Here is a 15,100-nt window from a genome sequence, read left to right as displayed (position 1 = left end):
AACATTTTTTATCAAATTCAATTAAGTCATATTTAACAAAATATAATAAACAACTACGTATTTTAAGTTAATTTAGTTAAAAATGACACAATTCAGTTTGATGGAATTGTTATAATTTTGACCTGGTAAGTCTTAAAAATATATTAAAATATTGTTTTGAGTGTATGAAGATTCTATTCAATTTAGCTGAACTAAATGAACATTATATGTATAATTATTTATGATTGTTGATTATATTCTTATGATATGCTTAACTGATATCAACAATTTATCTGGTTAAACTTGAATAATGACACGTGTTATATAATGCTGTTTAACAAGAAGGTGTGTTTAGTATGATAACATTTGAAAATGTAAAATCTATTTATTCATACAGTTGTAAAATATTTTAATAGGCAATTTTGCGACAATGACGTCTAGTGGTCGACAGTGAAACTATCAGGTGTGGATGCCTGAGTTTACAGACTTCACTGACGTACATTAAGACAGTGGTTCTCAACCAGGGGGCCGGGACCCATTAGGGGGCCTCAGCACACTTCCAAGGGGGCCTCAAGTTGACTTAAAATTAATTTAAAATAATAATTATTAAAATAATTCAACTTAATTAAAATGCTGAAAAAAGATGTGTGCCTACAAGTTATAACCAGACTCTTTCTGAAACTTCTAGAATAAAAAAATTTCCATGAATAATTATTTTAATCAGACACGTCTAGTTTCGGGCGAGACCAAGGCCAAAAATCAAGGCCTTCAAATATCGTCTTGGACAGTTGGGGGCCTTGGAGTCAAAAAGGTTGAGAACCACTGCATTAAGACAAATTAAACAACAACCACAGCCCCCGTCACACCAGAAGCATCCGTTCAGTTCCTCTGGACTTTTATGGAAGACTCTACATTTCCAAAGACTCTAGCACGATATTTATAAAGTAATAAATTAAAGACGGTTCTCTCCGTCTTATACCAACAGTAAAAGTCCAATATTCATCTTTTTGAATTAATGTTATTCAGCTTAAGCAGGACATCAAATTACAGTACTTTTTAAAAAATCTTTTCAACGAATTTTGTGAATATTAAAATACCACTTCAGCTATACGGTGAATATAATGTGATACAATATTTGAGATTTAAATTTTAAGCAAAATTTATTGAAAAAGTAACGGATGGGAATTATTAACTGGGCATATTAGCATTTTGCCATTCATGTTCAATCCAAGATGGGTTGTTTCAGTGTTATGTTGGCAAATGACAGGTTATTTAAAATTAGTAAAGACATAAATCAAATAAATTGAAACTAATGAGAAAGATTGGTGAAGGATTTTTACTGATAAAGGAGACTTGAGATGAACCTGTGGTCATAGTCATGCCTGCTAGTTCCTCAATTCACCACATGAGGTCACTGATAGTCCAAAATTGATAATTTGCTTCAATGGCATTCTTCTTAATAGTCCATGAACAGAGGAAATACACAAAAAGTGGATTCAGTAGAAAGTTAAGTTTGAGCTCTACTGATGCTACAGACAGATGCTATCTGTTGTTGAGGAGTCTGGTAGTTTGTGTAAAGAAACTGGCATAGAAGCTCCTTCGCATTATTTCAGAGGGTGTGTGAACAAACCTGGGAGGGATTCATTACTGATTTGGCAGCCAGGCAAAGTAGAAAAGGAGATACAGCAGTCCAACACGGAAGTTGTCCTAAGTCTGGGCAGAATGAAGTGAGGGGAAACCCTTAAATAACAGTAACCCAATATCAAGCTGTCAAAACACGAGTGAACGCAGGTTAAGGTTTGAACAATACCAATGATCATTTCGCCAAAACTTTCTGTATCTCTCCCCTGTGCCAAATTCAACCCATTTCTTACTACATTTAGTCTGTGCATTGGAGTCTATTTACAGCTGTCAGCTTCTTAAAACGATGTCCATGCATCTCCAGCTTGGCAAAAGCTCCCAAACAAGGGTGTAGATGGGGGCCCCCTGGAAACTATGCCCTCCCAAATAAAAAATAAAAAAGCTCTTCAAACAATGGTTGCAAAAAAACAAAACAAATAAAAGCACATTGTACACATTTTATATCACCAACAAGATCCATCTTGGATTCCAGACTGCTTAAGGAAGTTTCCTTCAAAAAGAAGAAACATTACAACACTTTCAATGGAAAATGGCTACCTGCTAGGTGGATCATGTCACCATAGTGTTGGACCTTTTAGTCATAAATATTTGAGATTGACCATGGTCCACTGAAGAATAGAAACAATTGCTACAGAGTTACTAATCACTACAAAGCACCCATGGGTCAGTCTTAGTAATTCTACATCAACCAACTTGTGAATGCAAAGATATTCAAATAACTCTACATGCAGCACAAAACTAGTGTTACGACAAGGCTCAAGAAACCAAACTAAAACAGAATAGCAAGCATACCCTCTAATGTTCCATCAAATATATCTGTTAATTTCATCTCAATAACCATAAGTGTTTCTCTTAGCTAATAAAATGTAAAATGTAGCTAATTTTATGCCACTATTTTACTGTCACCCCCTCAAGGCAACAGTCTTGCCCTCAAAACCAAGATGGACCTAAAGCACCAGCTGTAGCAGTATTGAGGTATGACCATAAAACATGATAATGGAGGTAAAAATTGTGTAAGGAGACTCCAGCAGGGTCCAGAGTTAACACTTGCCAACTGCATAATGCGAGTAAAAACGAGTTGCTTGCCAGTTGGTTGGTACTTTTGTTAGGAATTTCAATATAATGCATGGAACTGTAAGAATAATAGTCTGTACCCTCGCTGATGAAACAGACGTGCTAGTGCGCCATTCAAATTATAGCCACAGACAAACCGTCTGCTAAAGAAAACAAATGCGACTCACGAATCTTCTAGGAACATTTTCCTCTAAGGAAAATACACTTTCAAAAGTTTTTCTAGGATGTCTAAAGTTTTAGACACAATGGCCTGTGGCGTTTATCACAAATTTACAGGGGAAAAAATAACTAAATCTTTTGCCATAGGGACAGAAGTTTATTTTTTGATGAAAAAAAAGTTAAATACAATTTCATGGCCACTTAGAAGTAGTGATGGCAAAATGAAGCTTGCTATTTAATGAAGCAATGGGGCTTTAAATACAAATGGATTGAAATTTTTCTTTTGACAGATCAATAAACTGCCATCTGGTGATCCAAAAAATAAAGCGCACCCAGTAAGCCTCTATGGCTGTCAGTGTTATTTGGTTTTGAAGCAATACAATTTTATACAGTTTATCAATGCTATACAGTATGTCATATTTGTGTTTTGTTCACTTAAGTGCTTATAAATACCCGGGAATCCAAGGCTCAAGCAAGGGCTTCGTTTATAAATTACAAATAAGTTACTGTTATGTTAAAAAGTAAAAATTAACCATATGAGTGTAAATAATAATTATAATGATTAACATATGAATGAAAATTAATAAGTGAACATGCAGGTGAAAAATATGCTTGTGGGCTGGGCAGTAACATTTTAAATTGGGATTAAAGGGATAGTTCACCCAAAAATGAAAATTCTCTCATTATTTACTTACCCTCAGGATATCCCTGGTGTGTATGACTTTCTTCACCAGAACACATTTGAAGAAAAATAGAAACATTTCTTAGCCCAGTAGGTCCTTAAAATGCAAGTGAATGGTGATTTCTCTTTTGAAGCTCCAAAAATCACAGACAGTCAGCATAAACATCATCGATACAACTCCAGCTGTTAAATGAATATCTCCTAAAGTGATACGATCGCTTTTGGTGCAAAAAAAGATCAATATTTAAGTACTTTTTAACTATAATCCAACACTTCGGTAAGGGTGGAGCCCAAGATGTCTCTCATGTGACATATTCACATTGCTATGAAACAGATCTCACATCCTCCACTCGATTGAGACATCCAGGATGAGCATACAAACGCATTATTGTGATTAAAAAAACAGATCAATACAAATCTAAACAACCAACCAAGCTTCTGTACAGTGTTCCTCCTCACTTGTAAACAGTGCTGCTCTTCCGGATATGACGCACGTGCATCAGTTCTCGCCTGTTTCAAATGTCAATGCGATTATGTCACACGCACACACCGCTGCAGAACGGAAGCATGATTTTGAGTTAAAACAAAGTACTTGAATATTTATCTTTTTCACATCAAAAGTGATCGCATCGCTTTAGAAGACAGCTGGAGTCGTATATGGATGACGTTTATGCTGACTCTCTGTGATTTTTGGACCTTCAAAAGAGAAATCTCCATTCACTTGCATTTTAAGGATGTACTGGGCTAAGATATGTTTCTATTTTCAATTGTTCTGGTGTAGAAAAGTCATACACACCTGGGATATCATGAGGGTGAGAAAATAACGAGAGAATTTTCAATTTTGGGTGAACTATCCCTTTAAAGAAATTCATGGGGATTTTGAACCAGATACCTAAGCAGTCACGTGGTTTTCAGCTGAACAAAGCCTCAGATATCACAGGTCATATGGTTTTGACAAAAAACAATCAAGCTCCAAAGCAGTGCTTCAATGTGAAATGTGTCATTTTTTTTAAACAAGCTTTGAAGCTTTGGTGTCGAACGTCCCATTACTACTTGTAAGTATTTATCGCTATTAATTTTTCTCAATTAAATGCACCTTTGGCAGGTGTGGCAAAGTTAATTTTAAACCCTGTACCCCAAATTTGATTACTCTCATATTATATTATAATCTCATATAGCCATAATCACAAGGAGAAACACCAAAGGTTGGCTAAATCTCTTGTAACTGGACAGACTGATCTAACCATGAAATCATAAAGAGTAGGCTGGCTTTTCTTTTGCTAAAATCGGTCCATGCTTATCGAAATGCAAAACACTGCCCCCAGTGGCCAAAGTGGTTAGTGTTGTTGGGCATAATGTCCACAGAGGGGCGCCAAAAGCGGGTTGTGAAGAGAGTTGTTTTCAACTGAACAGAGTGAAGAGTTGAACCCCAAACCCCAAACCTAAGCCTAAACATCACTGTAAAAATGTAATGCTAGAGGGGAAACTACAGCCTCCAAATCATACTCGTCTCTGATTATGCAAATGCGATTACTTCCTGGTACACCCATGCCTACCTCTGGCATCCTAGATTAAGTCTGTTGACAAAATAATCAATTTCGCCTCCAAAAGAACATCTTTGTTGATTTCAGGTCATCAAAAGCAGGATATACAGTACCCAATAGAGCAAAGTCATAAGCTATCGTACGACTTTGCTCACACAAAAAGGTAGGACTTTTCCCATAGGCAGCAACCCATCAACAAACCGAATTTCAAATCGATACAATACAGACTTTAGCTAGCCTCCTATAAAACACGTTATTTTAAGAATGTAAACATTACTGAACAAACGTGGTTACGTATTCCATTTTTATTTAAGCAATACAAATGACTGATGTATGTCAATAACCTGTAATATGCTTCCCTTGCCTCATTCCAAATGCAGATGTTTTCTGTCTTCTGTGGTACACAAAATATATTTTTCCTATTAAAATCACAGTTAGGTTTAGGGTTGGGGTTAGGAAATAATTCTTGTTCAAAACCCTGGTGTTTCTTCTGTGGTACACACAAAAAAAAAAAACAAAAAAAAAATGTAAAATCACGGTTAGGTTTAGGGGTAGGCTTTATGGGTAAGGGGTTAGAATTTATGATTAGGTTTAGGTTTGGGTAAGGGGTTAAACTTAAGAGAAAGGGTTAGGGTTAGGGTAGTCAACAAATTTTTAATACTTCCATTTAATCGTTTTGATTTCCTTACTATTGTTCCAAAGTATTACTAATAGTATTAATATAGAATGAGTAGGTGGGTCCACACTTTCAACTGGTAGAGTGTATGATTTACATTCATTCTTAAATCTCCACCCATTTTAGCCTCTTTTCTTTGCCCTCCTCTAGACCTCATACACACCCATTTCTTTTTGTCCTGAACTCACTGATTCTTCTTCTCCCCAAGGAAATACAACATCCAATCTCAACCCATTTCACTGACCACTCATTCCTGCAGGTAAGTTGGTCTGGAAGAGGATATTATCAGAGAGAGAGAAGTGGTGAAAGAGTGAGATACAGAAAAGAGAGGTCTATAAAACTTTCCTTTGGTGGTTGCCACCCAATTGTAATCACAGAGAAGCTTTGATAGGAAGTTTAGTGGGAGGGAGAGATGTACTAGTTAGTCAATGGATGAACACATTTAGATCTAATTTGAGAAATAGATGTGTCAGAATCTTTAGAAAGTCTTTACATAACAATAAAAAACTTTAGTCGCATAAGAACTGATTTCATGTGAATGTCAGTAGAATTCATCTTGAGACCAAAGAAAGTGACAATTTGACTTGTCTGTGAACACTTTTCTATAGTGATAAAAAATGTGATGTTTAGTAAAATATGTTTGAATGCATGATTTTTATTGGTTAACAGACATTCTGACAAGTTGTTGATTAATTTTCTATAACCTATCCCAGTTTTGTCGAATGCATTACAGTTTCATATCACATCGCCAGATTCATTTGTGCAAAGTTGTTGCAAAGTTTAAAATTAACTTAAATTAGGCTATTATGAGACAAAATTACAAAAGACTATTTCATACATATAATCTTATTATATGTATAGATTGTGCATTACCACCTCAGGGTGAGCATATATTTTCAATAATTCAATGGTCCCAATAATTACAAATATAGTGTATTGTATTATTACACAATGTTAAATTAAAATTTAATATTTATTTGACATCTCTCTAAGAGCTGGGCTATTGAATTTATTGGCGAGTTTGTAATACAGTGATGATTTGTGACTTTATAGCACAAAAAAACCCATAGTCCATTAGATGTGTGCATTTTTGGGCAACAGAGTGTTCAGATTCTTAATTTCCTGTACTGGTAATGCAGACAAAAGCCTTTGTAAACAGCTGGGTTCTTTTGTAGCTTGCCTAGATGACACTAAATGAATATCAGTGATACCATTACAGACAGAACTCTACTAGGTCCCGCTTCCTTGATATTGAGCGTGTTTACATGCACACCAATGCGCTGATTACTCCCAAAAATCAGCTTATTTATAAAATCTGACAAAGCAAGAAATCTGTGTTTACATGAAAATTGAAATAAACGCATTATTCTCTGCTTTTGACGTCAAACCGTAAAGAGGCATGCGCTCAACACGTGCACATTGGATGAGCCAGTAAGAACAGTGGTTAATGTGTTTACAAGCAACGCGAAATCAGCATAATGGGCAAAAAACTACTCGTGTCGATCGGTTTACTCTTAGTCATTTATGACCTTACATCGATAAAGGAATGCTGTTTATTGCATTTACAGGGCCACACATATTGTCAGCTTATTAAGCAAAAGAACGTGCATGTAAAAGCGCTCAATATACAGTAAAGAAGGTGGAAAGTAAAAGGCACTGAAGAGACAGTATGATGTCTCAAAAGGCTCTGTCTTCAATAATGAGTTATTTTCCACTCAGTAAGTAGTTTACCAAGGACACGAAAGTATCTGGCTTAGGCCTCATTTATTTTCTAGCCTTCAAAACAGAGAAAGTGAAGCTAGGCCAGAAAAGTCTGCTTCGAAAAGCTTGTTTTTACGGATGCTATGACCTTTCCTGATTGTAATTGTAAATTAGGTGAAAAGTGGAATTCAAACCATTCATTGTGTTCGGAAATAACTACATTTGATTGTCAAATGGAAGAGGGAAGTCTTTCTTGGTTTTTACAAGCTACTTCGTGTCTTCAGTTCCTGGTCTTTATGACGTGGAGGCAAACAAACGTCTGTTTCCATGACAAAAAACGAAAAGCAACGCAAAGCACTTTACAAACAGAAAGTTTCCATGTCACAATGAAATTTGGATGGACTGTGGAGATTTGAATACGCCTTGTCAACATTTGTTGACATTTGCATTGAGGTGCGAGCTGATTTAAAAACAAGCACTGTTCATGGTTTAGTGCAGATGAGAAACACCTACAAACATGGCTGGGTCTGGTGGGGGGAGGGACCACCCCCTTCCCAGTCTGATTTAGAGACAACCACCCTAAAGATCAAAATACCCTGCCCTGCCTACAAATAAAATGAGCTCCACCATAATTTGTAATAACACAAACAAAAACAGAAAAACAGATGACTGTTATGGAAATGTTGGCTATAGAGTTAGATAATTGTCAAAACATATGTGCTGTGTCACATATCAATGTTTAGTTTTAATGTTTCCTTTAAGGAAATAGGAATATGGATCAGACCGACGAAGCTGCATTGGACGACTTGGAAGAGGTGATTTATTTGGAAGATATGGAAGATATAGAAGCTGAGAAAGCTGTGGAAAATTTGGAAGCTGCCCCACCCTACCCAGGTCATCCATCAGATTATGGAGGAACAGATGTGAACCACCAGCCTGGTTACCACTCATCTCCATATCCCACTGTTAATGTGGGATACACAGCATACCCAGAGCCTGGGCTGAAAGCAGGAGTTAACAATCCAAACTTTCAAGCAGGTATGTTTCTAACCTCAGCAGCACCAATGTTAATGGGTTCCTAATTGGTTCCTAATGGACTTCTTGAAAGTATGGACTGAAACGAGGTAAATTGTTGACATGTCTGCTTCAGAGGACCAACATCACTTCAATCTCCCAGACTGTTATGGGATCTTGGTATCCTGGTCCCTTGCTTAATGGAAGTATAAATGGGATTAATATTCCATTAATGGCAGTATTCTATATTAATAGGATTTATGTAAATTCAAATTAAAGTTTCAAGAAAAGACATGTCGTGTCCTGCCATTAGTTTTTTTTTAGAATGAATTATGTCTGGGAGAAGTAACTTAACCGCTTGTGCCAACTCTCAGACCTAAGCCTCTCATTTGCAGTCAGCAAACTAAACCTGCTTGCCTTAAAATGAACTTGTTTATATATGGACAATTGGACGTAGTGGCAGGTCAACAGCTAGTCCATTCTTTTTGGTTATTCTTATCAACTCATTGTGATGTGGCACACATTGAGTTTTCCAAAGTAGTCCCATGACAGCTCATAATATTTTGTACGAAATGAAGAAATCGTAAGATATTGTATGACTTGGCTTGTATGAAAAGGTACAACATTTATTTCCATAGAGAGCAATCAATCAACAAACCGAAATTCAAATCAATTCAATGCAGGCATCAAATTTTCAATTGCCCCATATCCAACAAGTTATTTTAAGAAAAGAAACGTCTGTGAACAAATTTGTTTGCTCATTCCATATTTACGTATGCAGTCATCTATCAATAACCTGCAATGTACACTTTCCTCATCTCGTTCCAAACCCAGATGCTTTCTTTCTATCTTGGTACACAACAGTGATTTTCCTAATTAAAATTATGGTTAGGTAAGGTTTAGGGTTTGGTTGAGACTTTATGGGTTGGATTAGGTTCGGGTTAGGGGTTAAACTCAGGCCACGTTCACATTAAGCAGCTGAAGTTTGAAATCTCCATTTTCAGTTTCCTACTGTCATAGTTTTCCAAAGTATTTAGTTATGGAAAGTGTTTTCAAAAGTCTCCATTTTGGTTGAGGAAAACGCTGTTCCAATGTGGATGAGAGGTGTAAATATAGAGAAATCGATGTGTTTTCCAACAAAAATGGATTAGTGTGGACGTAGCATTAGGAACAATTGTAAGAACACTCCTCTTGATGTTTCTCTTTCTTCCGTGGTACATAACAGTGAATTTCATCTTAAAATCATGGTTAGGTTCAGGTTTGGGTTAGGGGTTTAACTTTGGAAAAATCTTTGGTTAGTTTATTTTTCTCTATGGGAGTAAACGTTTTTGTATGAGTAAACTATGATATCTCCATCTCATATTATTAAGACTTGTCACAAGACCAGGTTGGAGTGTTCCAATGCCTCTGTACTACAACTACATTCTGAACATCCTGGACTGTAAGTTAGCCAATGTAAAGAGTCACAGAACATATCAAACACACAAATGTGTGGATCTACATGCATTACAGAGTGTTAGGATGCGAATTAGAGGTATTTGATCATTTTAGAGTGAGGAGATTCAAGAAAATAAAAATGGGTCCAACTTTAAATTAGAAATGCTATGTACTGACATTAGAATTTATACAATACAATGTAGTTATTGTGTAACTACATGCTGTTCTACAAAATTCTCACAAGATTCACTTTTGCTGCGGCTGAGGTTGAGGTAGGGGTAGGTTTAAGGTTAGGGGTTAGGGTTGGAGTAGGATTAGGTTTAGGGTTAGGGGTATGGTTAACAGTGTTACTACAGACATAATTAAATGCAGGTACTTTAAATGTAAGTACGATGCAACAACATGTTTGTCATAATAAGAACATTGTATCAAATTCTTAAGTACATAGTAATTAAAGACACCTAACATAAAGTGTGTCCAAAATTTGGATAGGCCAATGTGTGCATTTTTGCTCAGTTTTCCCTTAAGAGAAAGACTAAATTTGCATATAAAACTTAATTTTGTAAACTTTTAGAAAGACAGCACAGATGGCCTTAAAGCTAACAAACAGACTAAGTCACAAAACCATTTACTCAAAACAGTATTGTATGCACTAGTGTATAAGAATAAAATTTGGACCACATGATTATGATGTTTATAATGATAAAATATGTTGATAACTAGTGTTCATTATTGCTGATTCATATTGTAAATAACAAAATCAAGTAAAACAAACAAACTTTATCTACAGTCAGTCATAGGTATTAGAGCAGTAATTATCTTTTTAAATCTTTTTCTGAAGGCCCAAACCCAGGGATGTACCCTCCAGGCAACAGTAAGTGTTTACAACTATTAATCTGGGCTAGTACAATAGGCATACTCCAAAAACAACACAATAACTTACTATATCATCTACTGTCAATCACAGGTATTATAGCAACATATATATATATATATATATTGTTTTTGTTTATATATTGTTTTTCCTTTCTTTTTTTCCTGAAGGCTCAAACCCAGGGATGTACCCTCAACCCACCAGTAAGTCAAGGACTTCAATTCAACCTCAAATCACAGATATTAGTGCACCAATTACTTTTTTAATCTTTTTCTGAAGGTCCGGCCCCAGGAATGTACCCTCAAGCCACCAGTAAGTTACAGTTTTCAACTCAATCTCATCAACTAAACAGCTCAATGGGCTAGCTCCAAAAACTCCTCAGTCCTAATGCTGCATTTCAATTCAAAGTCGTATTCCCAACTTGATATCTTAGACTTCCAACCATAAATGCATCTGATGCTCGAAAGATGACATGACAAAACATCCTGCTTGCAGTTGCTTGATTGTTATAAAAAAGTCTCCTAGCAACGAAATTGCGGAAAATACGAAGTTTTGACTCATTGATGCATTGCATTTAAAACTGTTTAAAATGTAACATTTATCATTAACTGTGTGAATCTCCCTGGTTGCCGCCATGTTTGCGTGATGTCATAAACCCTGTGTTTCAGCAGAATCAGAGTAAAGGATTTCCACAAATGTATGAAATCCGACTTCAAATGGTGTTCTATTGCACTCTTCCAATCGAAATCTTAAAAATTCCGACTTTGGAATGTAGCATTACTACTTAAAACCGGCCAGTTTGAATAATAAAATACTATTGTTAATAGTAACATCACTGGCCCCACCTAAAGTATTCTCACTGTTGAGGCAAGCAATGTATTTCATATTTAGACTACGCAATTGTTCAATGGCAAACTATGAGAAACGAGGATTGATTATGACTGTACGTGTGTTACAGCTGTAACAACCACAGTGATGCTCCCGAGCCTGCGTGATTTACCTGGTCAAACCATGTGCCCACACTGTAACCACCAGGTGATCACCATCACAGATTACTACACTGGACTCATGACCTGGATGGCCTGTGGATGTCTTGCCCTCATTGGGTAAAATTCATCATCTTTTCTCCTTTAAAACAATATTCTGCAGGGCTCAACAATAGGGAGTTTGCTCAGTGAGGGTCAGTAGTTGAGATTTTATATGCCCTGCCAACATTTTCTTTGGTTCCACCAGGGAGCAAAAAAAAAAAAAAAAAAAAAAAGATACATTTTCTTAGCACCATATTTTTGTGACAGAATTTTTATTTTTTTTAATGTTCAGGTTTTGTTTTTGTTTTGTTTTTTAAGACTTTTAATTCGTGATATTACCTGGAAGTTATACAGCTATAACATAATTCCATTAGCGGTAAATTCATAAAACATATTTGCTGGAAAATGATGGGAGATTTAAACTAACCACTAAAACCTTAGTGATAAGTTTCTGGTTTTCAACCTGTTTTAAATGATGGTTCCGAGACCATCACAAGCCACTCTTGCAATTTCAACAAAATTTCATGTTAGCTAGCTAGATAATGAGCGCATTTACGATCTTACACCAAGTATGCTTAATAAGCCGACAACATGTGTGGTCATGTAAAGGCCAACCCCTTTTCTTTATCGCTGTAAGGTCGTAAACAATTTAAGTATAAACCAATCAGCAAAAGTAGATTTTTGCCCATTACCCTGATTTTGTGTTGCATGTAAACACCTTTTCTGGCGTTCTTACTGGCTTATCCAATGTGTGCAGGGTTGAGCGCATGATTGTTTACATAAAAAAAAAAAAAAAATAGAGAATAAACTAATGATTTTAAAACTCATGTAAACACAAATTTCTCACATTGTCTGACTTTTTGAATAAGCTGATTTTTGGTGGTTATCAAAATTTGGTGTGCATGTAAACCAATCTACATTGGTGATGCTACAGGAAGTCGGCATGTTGTTTCCGACAGTTCCGATACCCTAGGATAGGTCACATTATGCTGACTCACTGGCATGCGCCATCTTCTATCAAACATGTTTGCACTGGTTCCACCGTGTTTAGCTTCCCCTGTGGCACGACCGGAAATGCTTTGCGTCAGCAGTGTGGAAGAACCGGGTTCAGATCCCACGCTGAAACCAGGAAGTAATCACATTTGCATAATCAGTGACGAGTGTTTCGGAGGTTACATTTTTCCCTCTGACATTACATTTTTATTCCACTAATAGTTAGGTTTGGGGTTTGGGTCAGGGTGTATAGTTTATAAAATATGCATTTCTCTTCACTGTATTACAGCCTGTACAGATGAAAACAACTCGCTCCACAAGTCACTATTGGCGCCCCTCTGTGGACATTACACCCAGAAAATAGAGCTCACACGTGCCCATTTGCCCAACAACAATTACTGCTTTGGCCACTGGGGGCAGTGTTTTAAAATTTCGGAAAGCTCAGACCAATTTTGGCTAAAGAAAAGTCAACCTACTGTTTCCAAACTCTTTTCAGATGTGGATGCGCAAATGGAATCTTTAGAGCCTTTTTTTCACAAAAACAAGATTTTATGGCAGCCAACATTCAACATTAGAAACTCTGTGATTTTAGGTCAATGTAACTGAAAATGATGGAGCAGGATACAAGTGTTGTAAAACTGCAAGGCATACTGACACATGAGCATGATCAATAAATGTAAGCATTGGCCTAAAACTCTCTCACACTGACCCTCGGCCATCCTGATTTCTGAGCTCCTAACTGTCTGTCAAAAAGAAACTGCCATTGAATTGAAGCTAAATTCTCAATAGGACACCAAAAAACACAGGATATAAAGCACATCCCAGGATTTGTCATGTAATACTACAAGCAGACACCAAGAAAAGAGTCTTAAAGAGCAATAGCAGATGCAGAAACAGTTAGTGCAAGTCAACAAGGGACAGAGAAAAACAGATGATTAAGCAGAGATGATTTAGAAGTTGGTTGATTCTCATTTCTTTATGCAGATGCTGGCCCTGTTGTATAGCACCATTCTGGATGGATTCTTGCAAAGATGTGGAGCATCGCTGCCCTAACTGCAACAACATTCTCTCGTTCTACAGGCGCCTGTGATCTGGAAAACAACATGCCACTCAGTACAACATCTTTCTAGCTCTAGGTGTGATTATAATGGGATCTTATGGGCGGAATACCTAGGATTGTTTTGGAATTTTATTTCGCCTAGGTTGTAAAAGTACGAAAGAAATCCTCTTGACAGGCATAGACAATAAGTGATTTCAAATAATGTATTTTATTGCTTAACTAAATGCAACAGTTGTAACACAGGTAGTAAGACTTATGGTAAGTGTTCACGTTGTATGAAATATTAATTAAAATTATGGCCGGGAATCATTGTGCTCTTAGTAAAAATACTTCATTTTTTATGAAGGGTGTATAGCTTTAAAACTTTAAATTCACATACTCTATAGGGAACTTGTGAGCTTACATAAAATACATGAAAATTGCTTTTAAAGTAAAAATCTAAAATATTTGAAAGCAATGTTTAACAAAACAAAGAGTATGTAAATTACCATTTTAAAGCTTATATTCAACCTTTGTAAGATAGTCAGAGCTCTGCCTGTAAAATGTAGATTGCTGTTGTATCTTAGATATTGTGCCTTATAAAAGATATTGATGTGTTTTTGTAAATTTTAAGTCTCTAAAGTTTTAAAGTAAACAAGTAACTAATTTAGCATTTTTGGGCGGTCGGATAAAATGTTCAATTTTATTGCTGTTCCAGGCTATTTTACATTAATTTTCAATTCATAACTGTAAATATCAAGTCTCAACCTTTCATAATTAGCCTCTCTTAAATAAACGGTCTCAGGGTTAACTTGTTATTCTCATTAAAATGAATCTCAGATGGTTTGAAGAAATCAAGCTTAATATAGTGAAGTAAGTTCTTTCTAGGATGAATGTAACTTGCTTGCTTGTTTCCTGTAATTTAGCAGACTGTTTTTTCCCCTCAAAGAGATTTACAAGGTACTGGCTGGTACTGGGGACAGTATCTATTGAATAACCTTGGATATGATTCTTTGCTCGAAGCAAAATAGTTGTAGAGAGACTCAGTAACTCTCAAGAGAATGGAGAGTATTTCTCTTTCTAAATGTGCACTTTGAAATAATCTTTTGCTCTGTCTGTAAATGTAAAATAGTTATATTAAAAGAAAAGTTGGAAATTTGGGTGGACGTTTTTATCGTTTTTCACTGGTTTCTTTTAATAACCTAGCCTGACTCAGTACTTTCAATACAATCACAGGGCTCTATTTTCGTGAGTGTGCA

At 36.1% G+C, this 15,100-nt stretch overlaps 1 protein-coding gene across 2 annotated transcripts; it reads left to right on the top strand.

Moving 5' to 3' along the window:
* The first annotated feature begins 5,927 nt into the window (after positions 1-5,927).
* Positions 5,928-14,989, top strand: LOC127450628 (lipopolysaccharide-induced tumor necrosis factor-alpha factor homolog). 2 transcript variants are annotated; one of them, XM_051714865.1, is made up of 7 exons: positions 5,928-6,014; positions 8,219-8,494; positions 10,749-10,781; positions 10,952-10,984; positions 11,061-11,093; positions 11,740-11,887; positions 13,787-14,989. In XM_051714865.1, the coding sequence occupies exons 2-7, from the start codon at positions 8,230-8,232 to the stop codon at positions 13,890-13,892; spliced, it is 618 nt and encodes a 205-aa protein (XP_051570825.1). In that variant the 5' UTR covers positions 5,928-6,014; positions 8,219-8,229; the 3' UTR covers positions 13,893-14,989. The 2 variants fall into 2 exon arrangements, with proteins under 2 accessions (XP_051570825.1, XP_051570826.1); XM_051714866.1 differs by lacking the exon at positions 11,061-11,093.
* Positions 14,990-15,100: the final 111 nt, after the last annotated feature.

Source organism: Myxocyprinus asiaticus, chromosome 13 (assembly GCF_019703515.2).
Source record: "Myxocyprinus asiaticus isolate MX2 ecotype Aquarium Trade chromosome 13, UBuf_Myxa_2, whole genome shotgun sequence".
Classification (NCBI taxonomy): domain Eukaryota; kingdom Metazoa; phylum Chordata; class Actinopteri; order Cypriniformes; family Catostomidae; genus Myxocyprinus; species Myxocyprinus asiaticus.
This window is presented reverse-complemented; position numbering and strand designations above follow the sequence as displayed.

What these genes read in the sequence shown, in the direction of transcription:
- LOC127450628 (XM_051714865.1), top strand. Translation starts at nt 8,230, where the DNA reads ATGGATCAGACCGACGAAGCTGCATTGGACGACTTGGAAGAGGTGATT. An exon ending in CAATCCAAACTTTCAAGCAG is followed by an intron (nt 8,495 to 10,748) that starts GTATGTTTCTAA and finishes CTTTTTCTGAAG; the next exon opens with GCCCAAACCCAGGGATGTAC. An exon ending in GATGTACCCTCCAGGCAACA is followed by an intron (nt 10,782 to 10,951) that starts GTAAGTGTTTAC and finishes TTTTTCCTGAAG; the next exon opens with GCTCAAACCCAGGGATGTAC.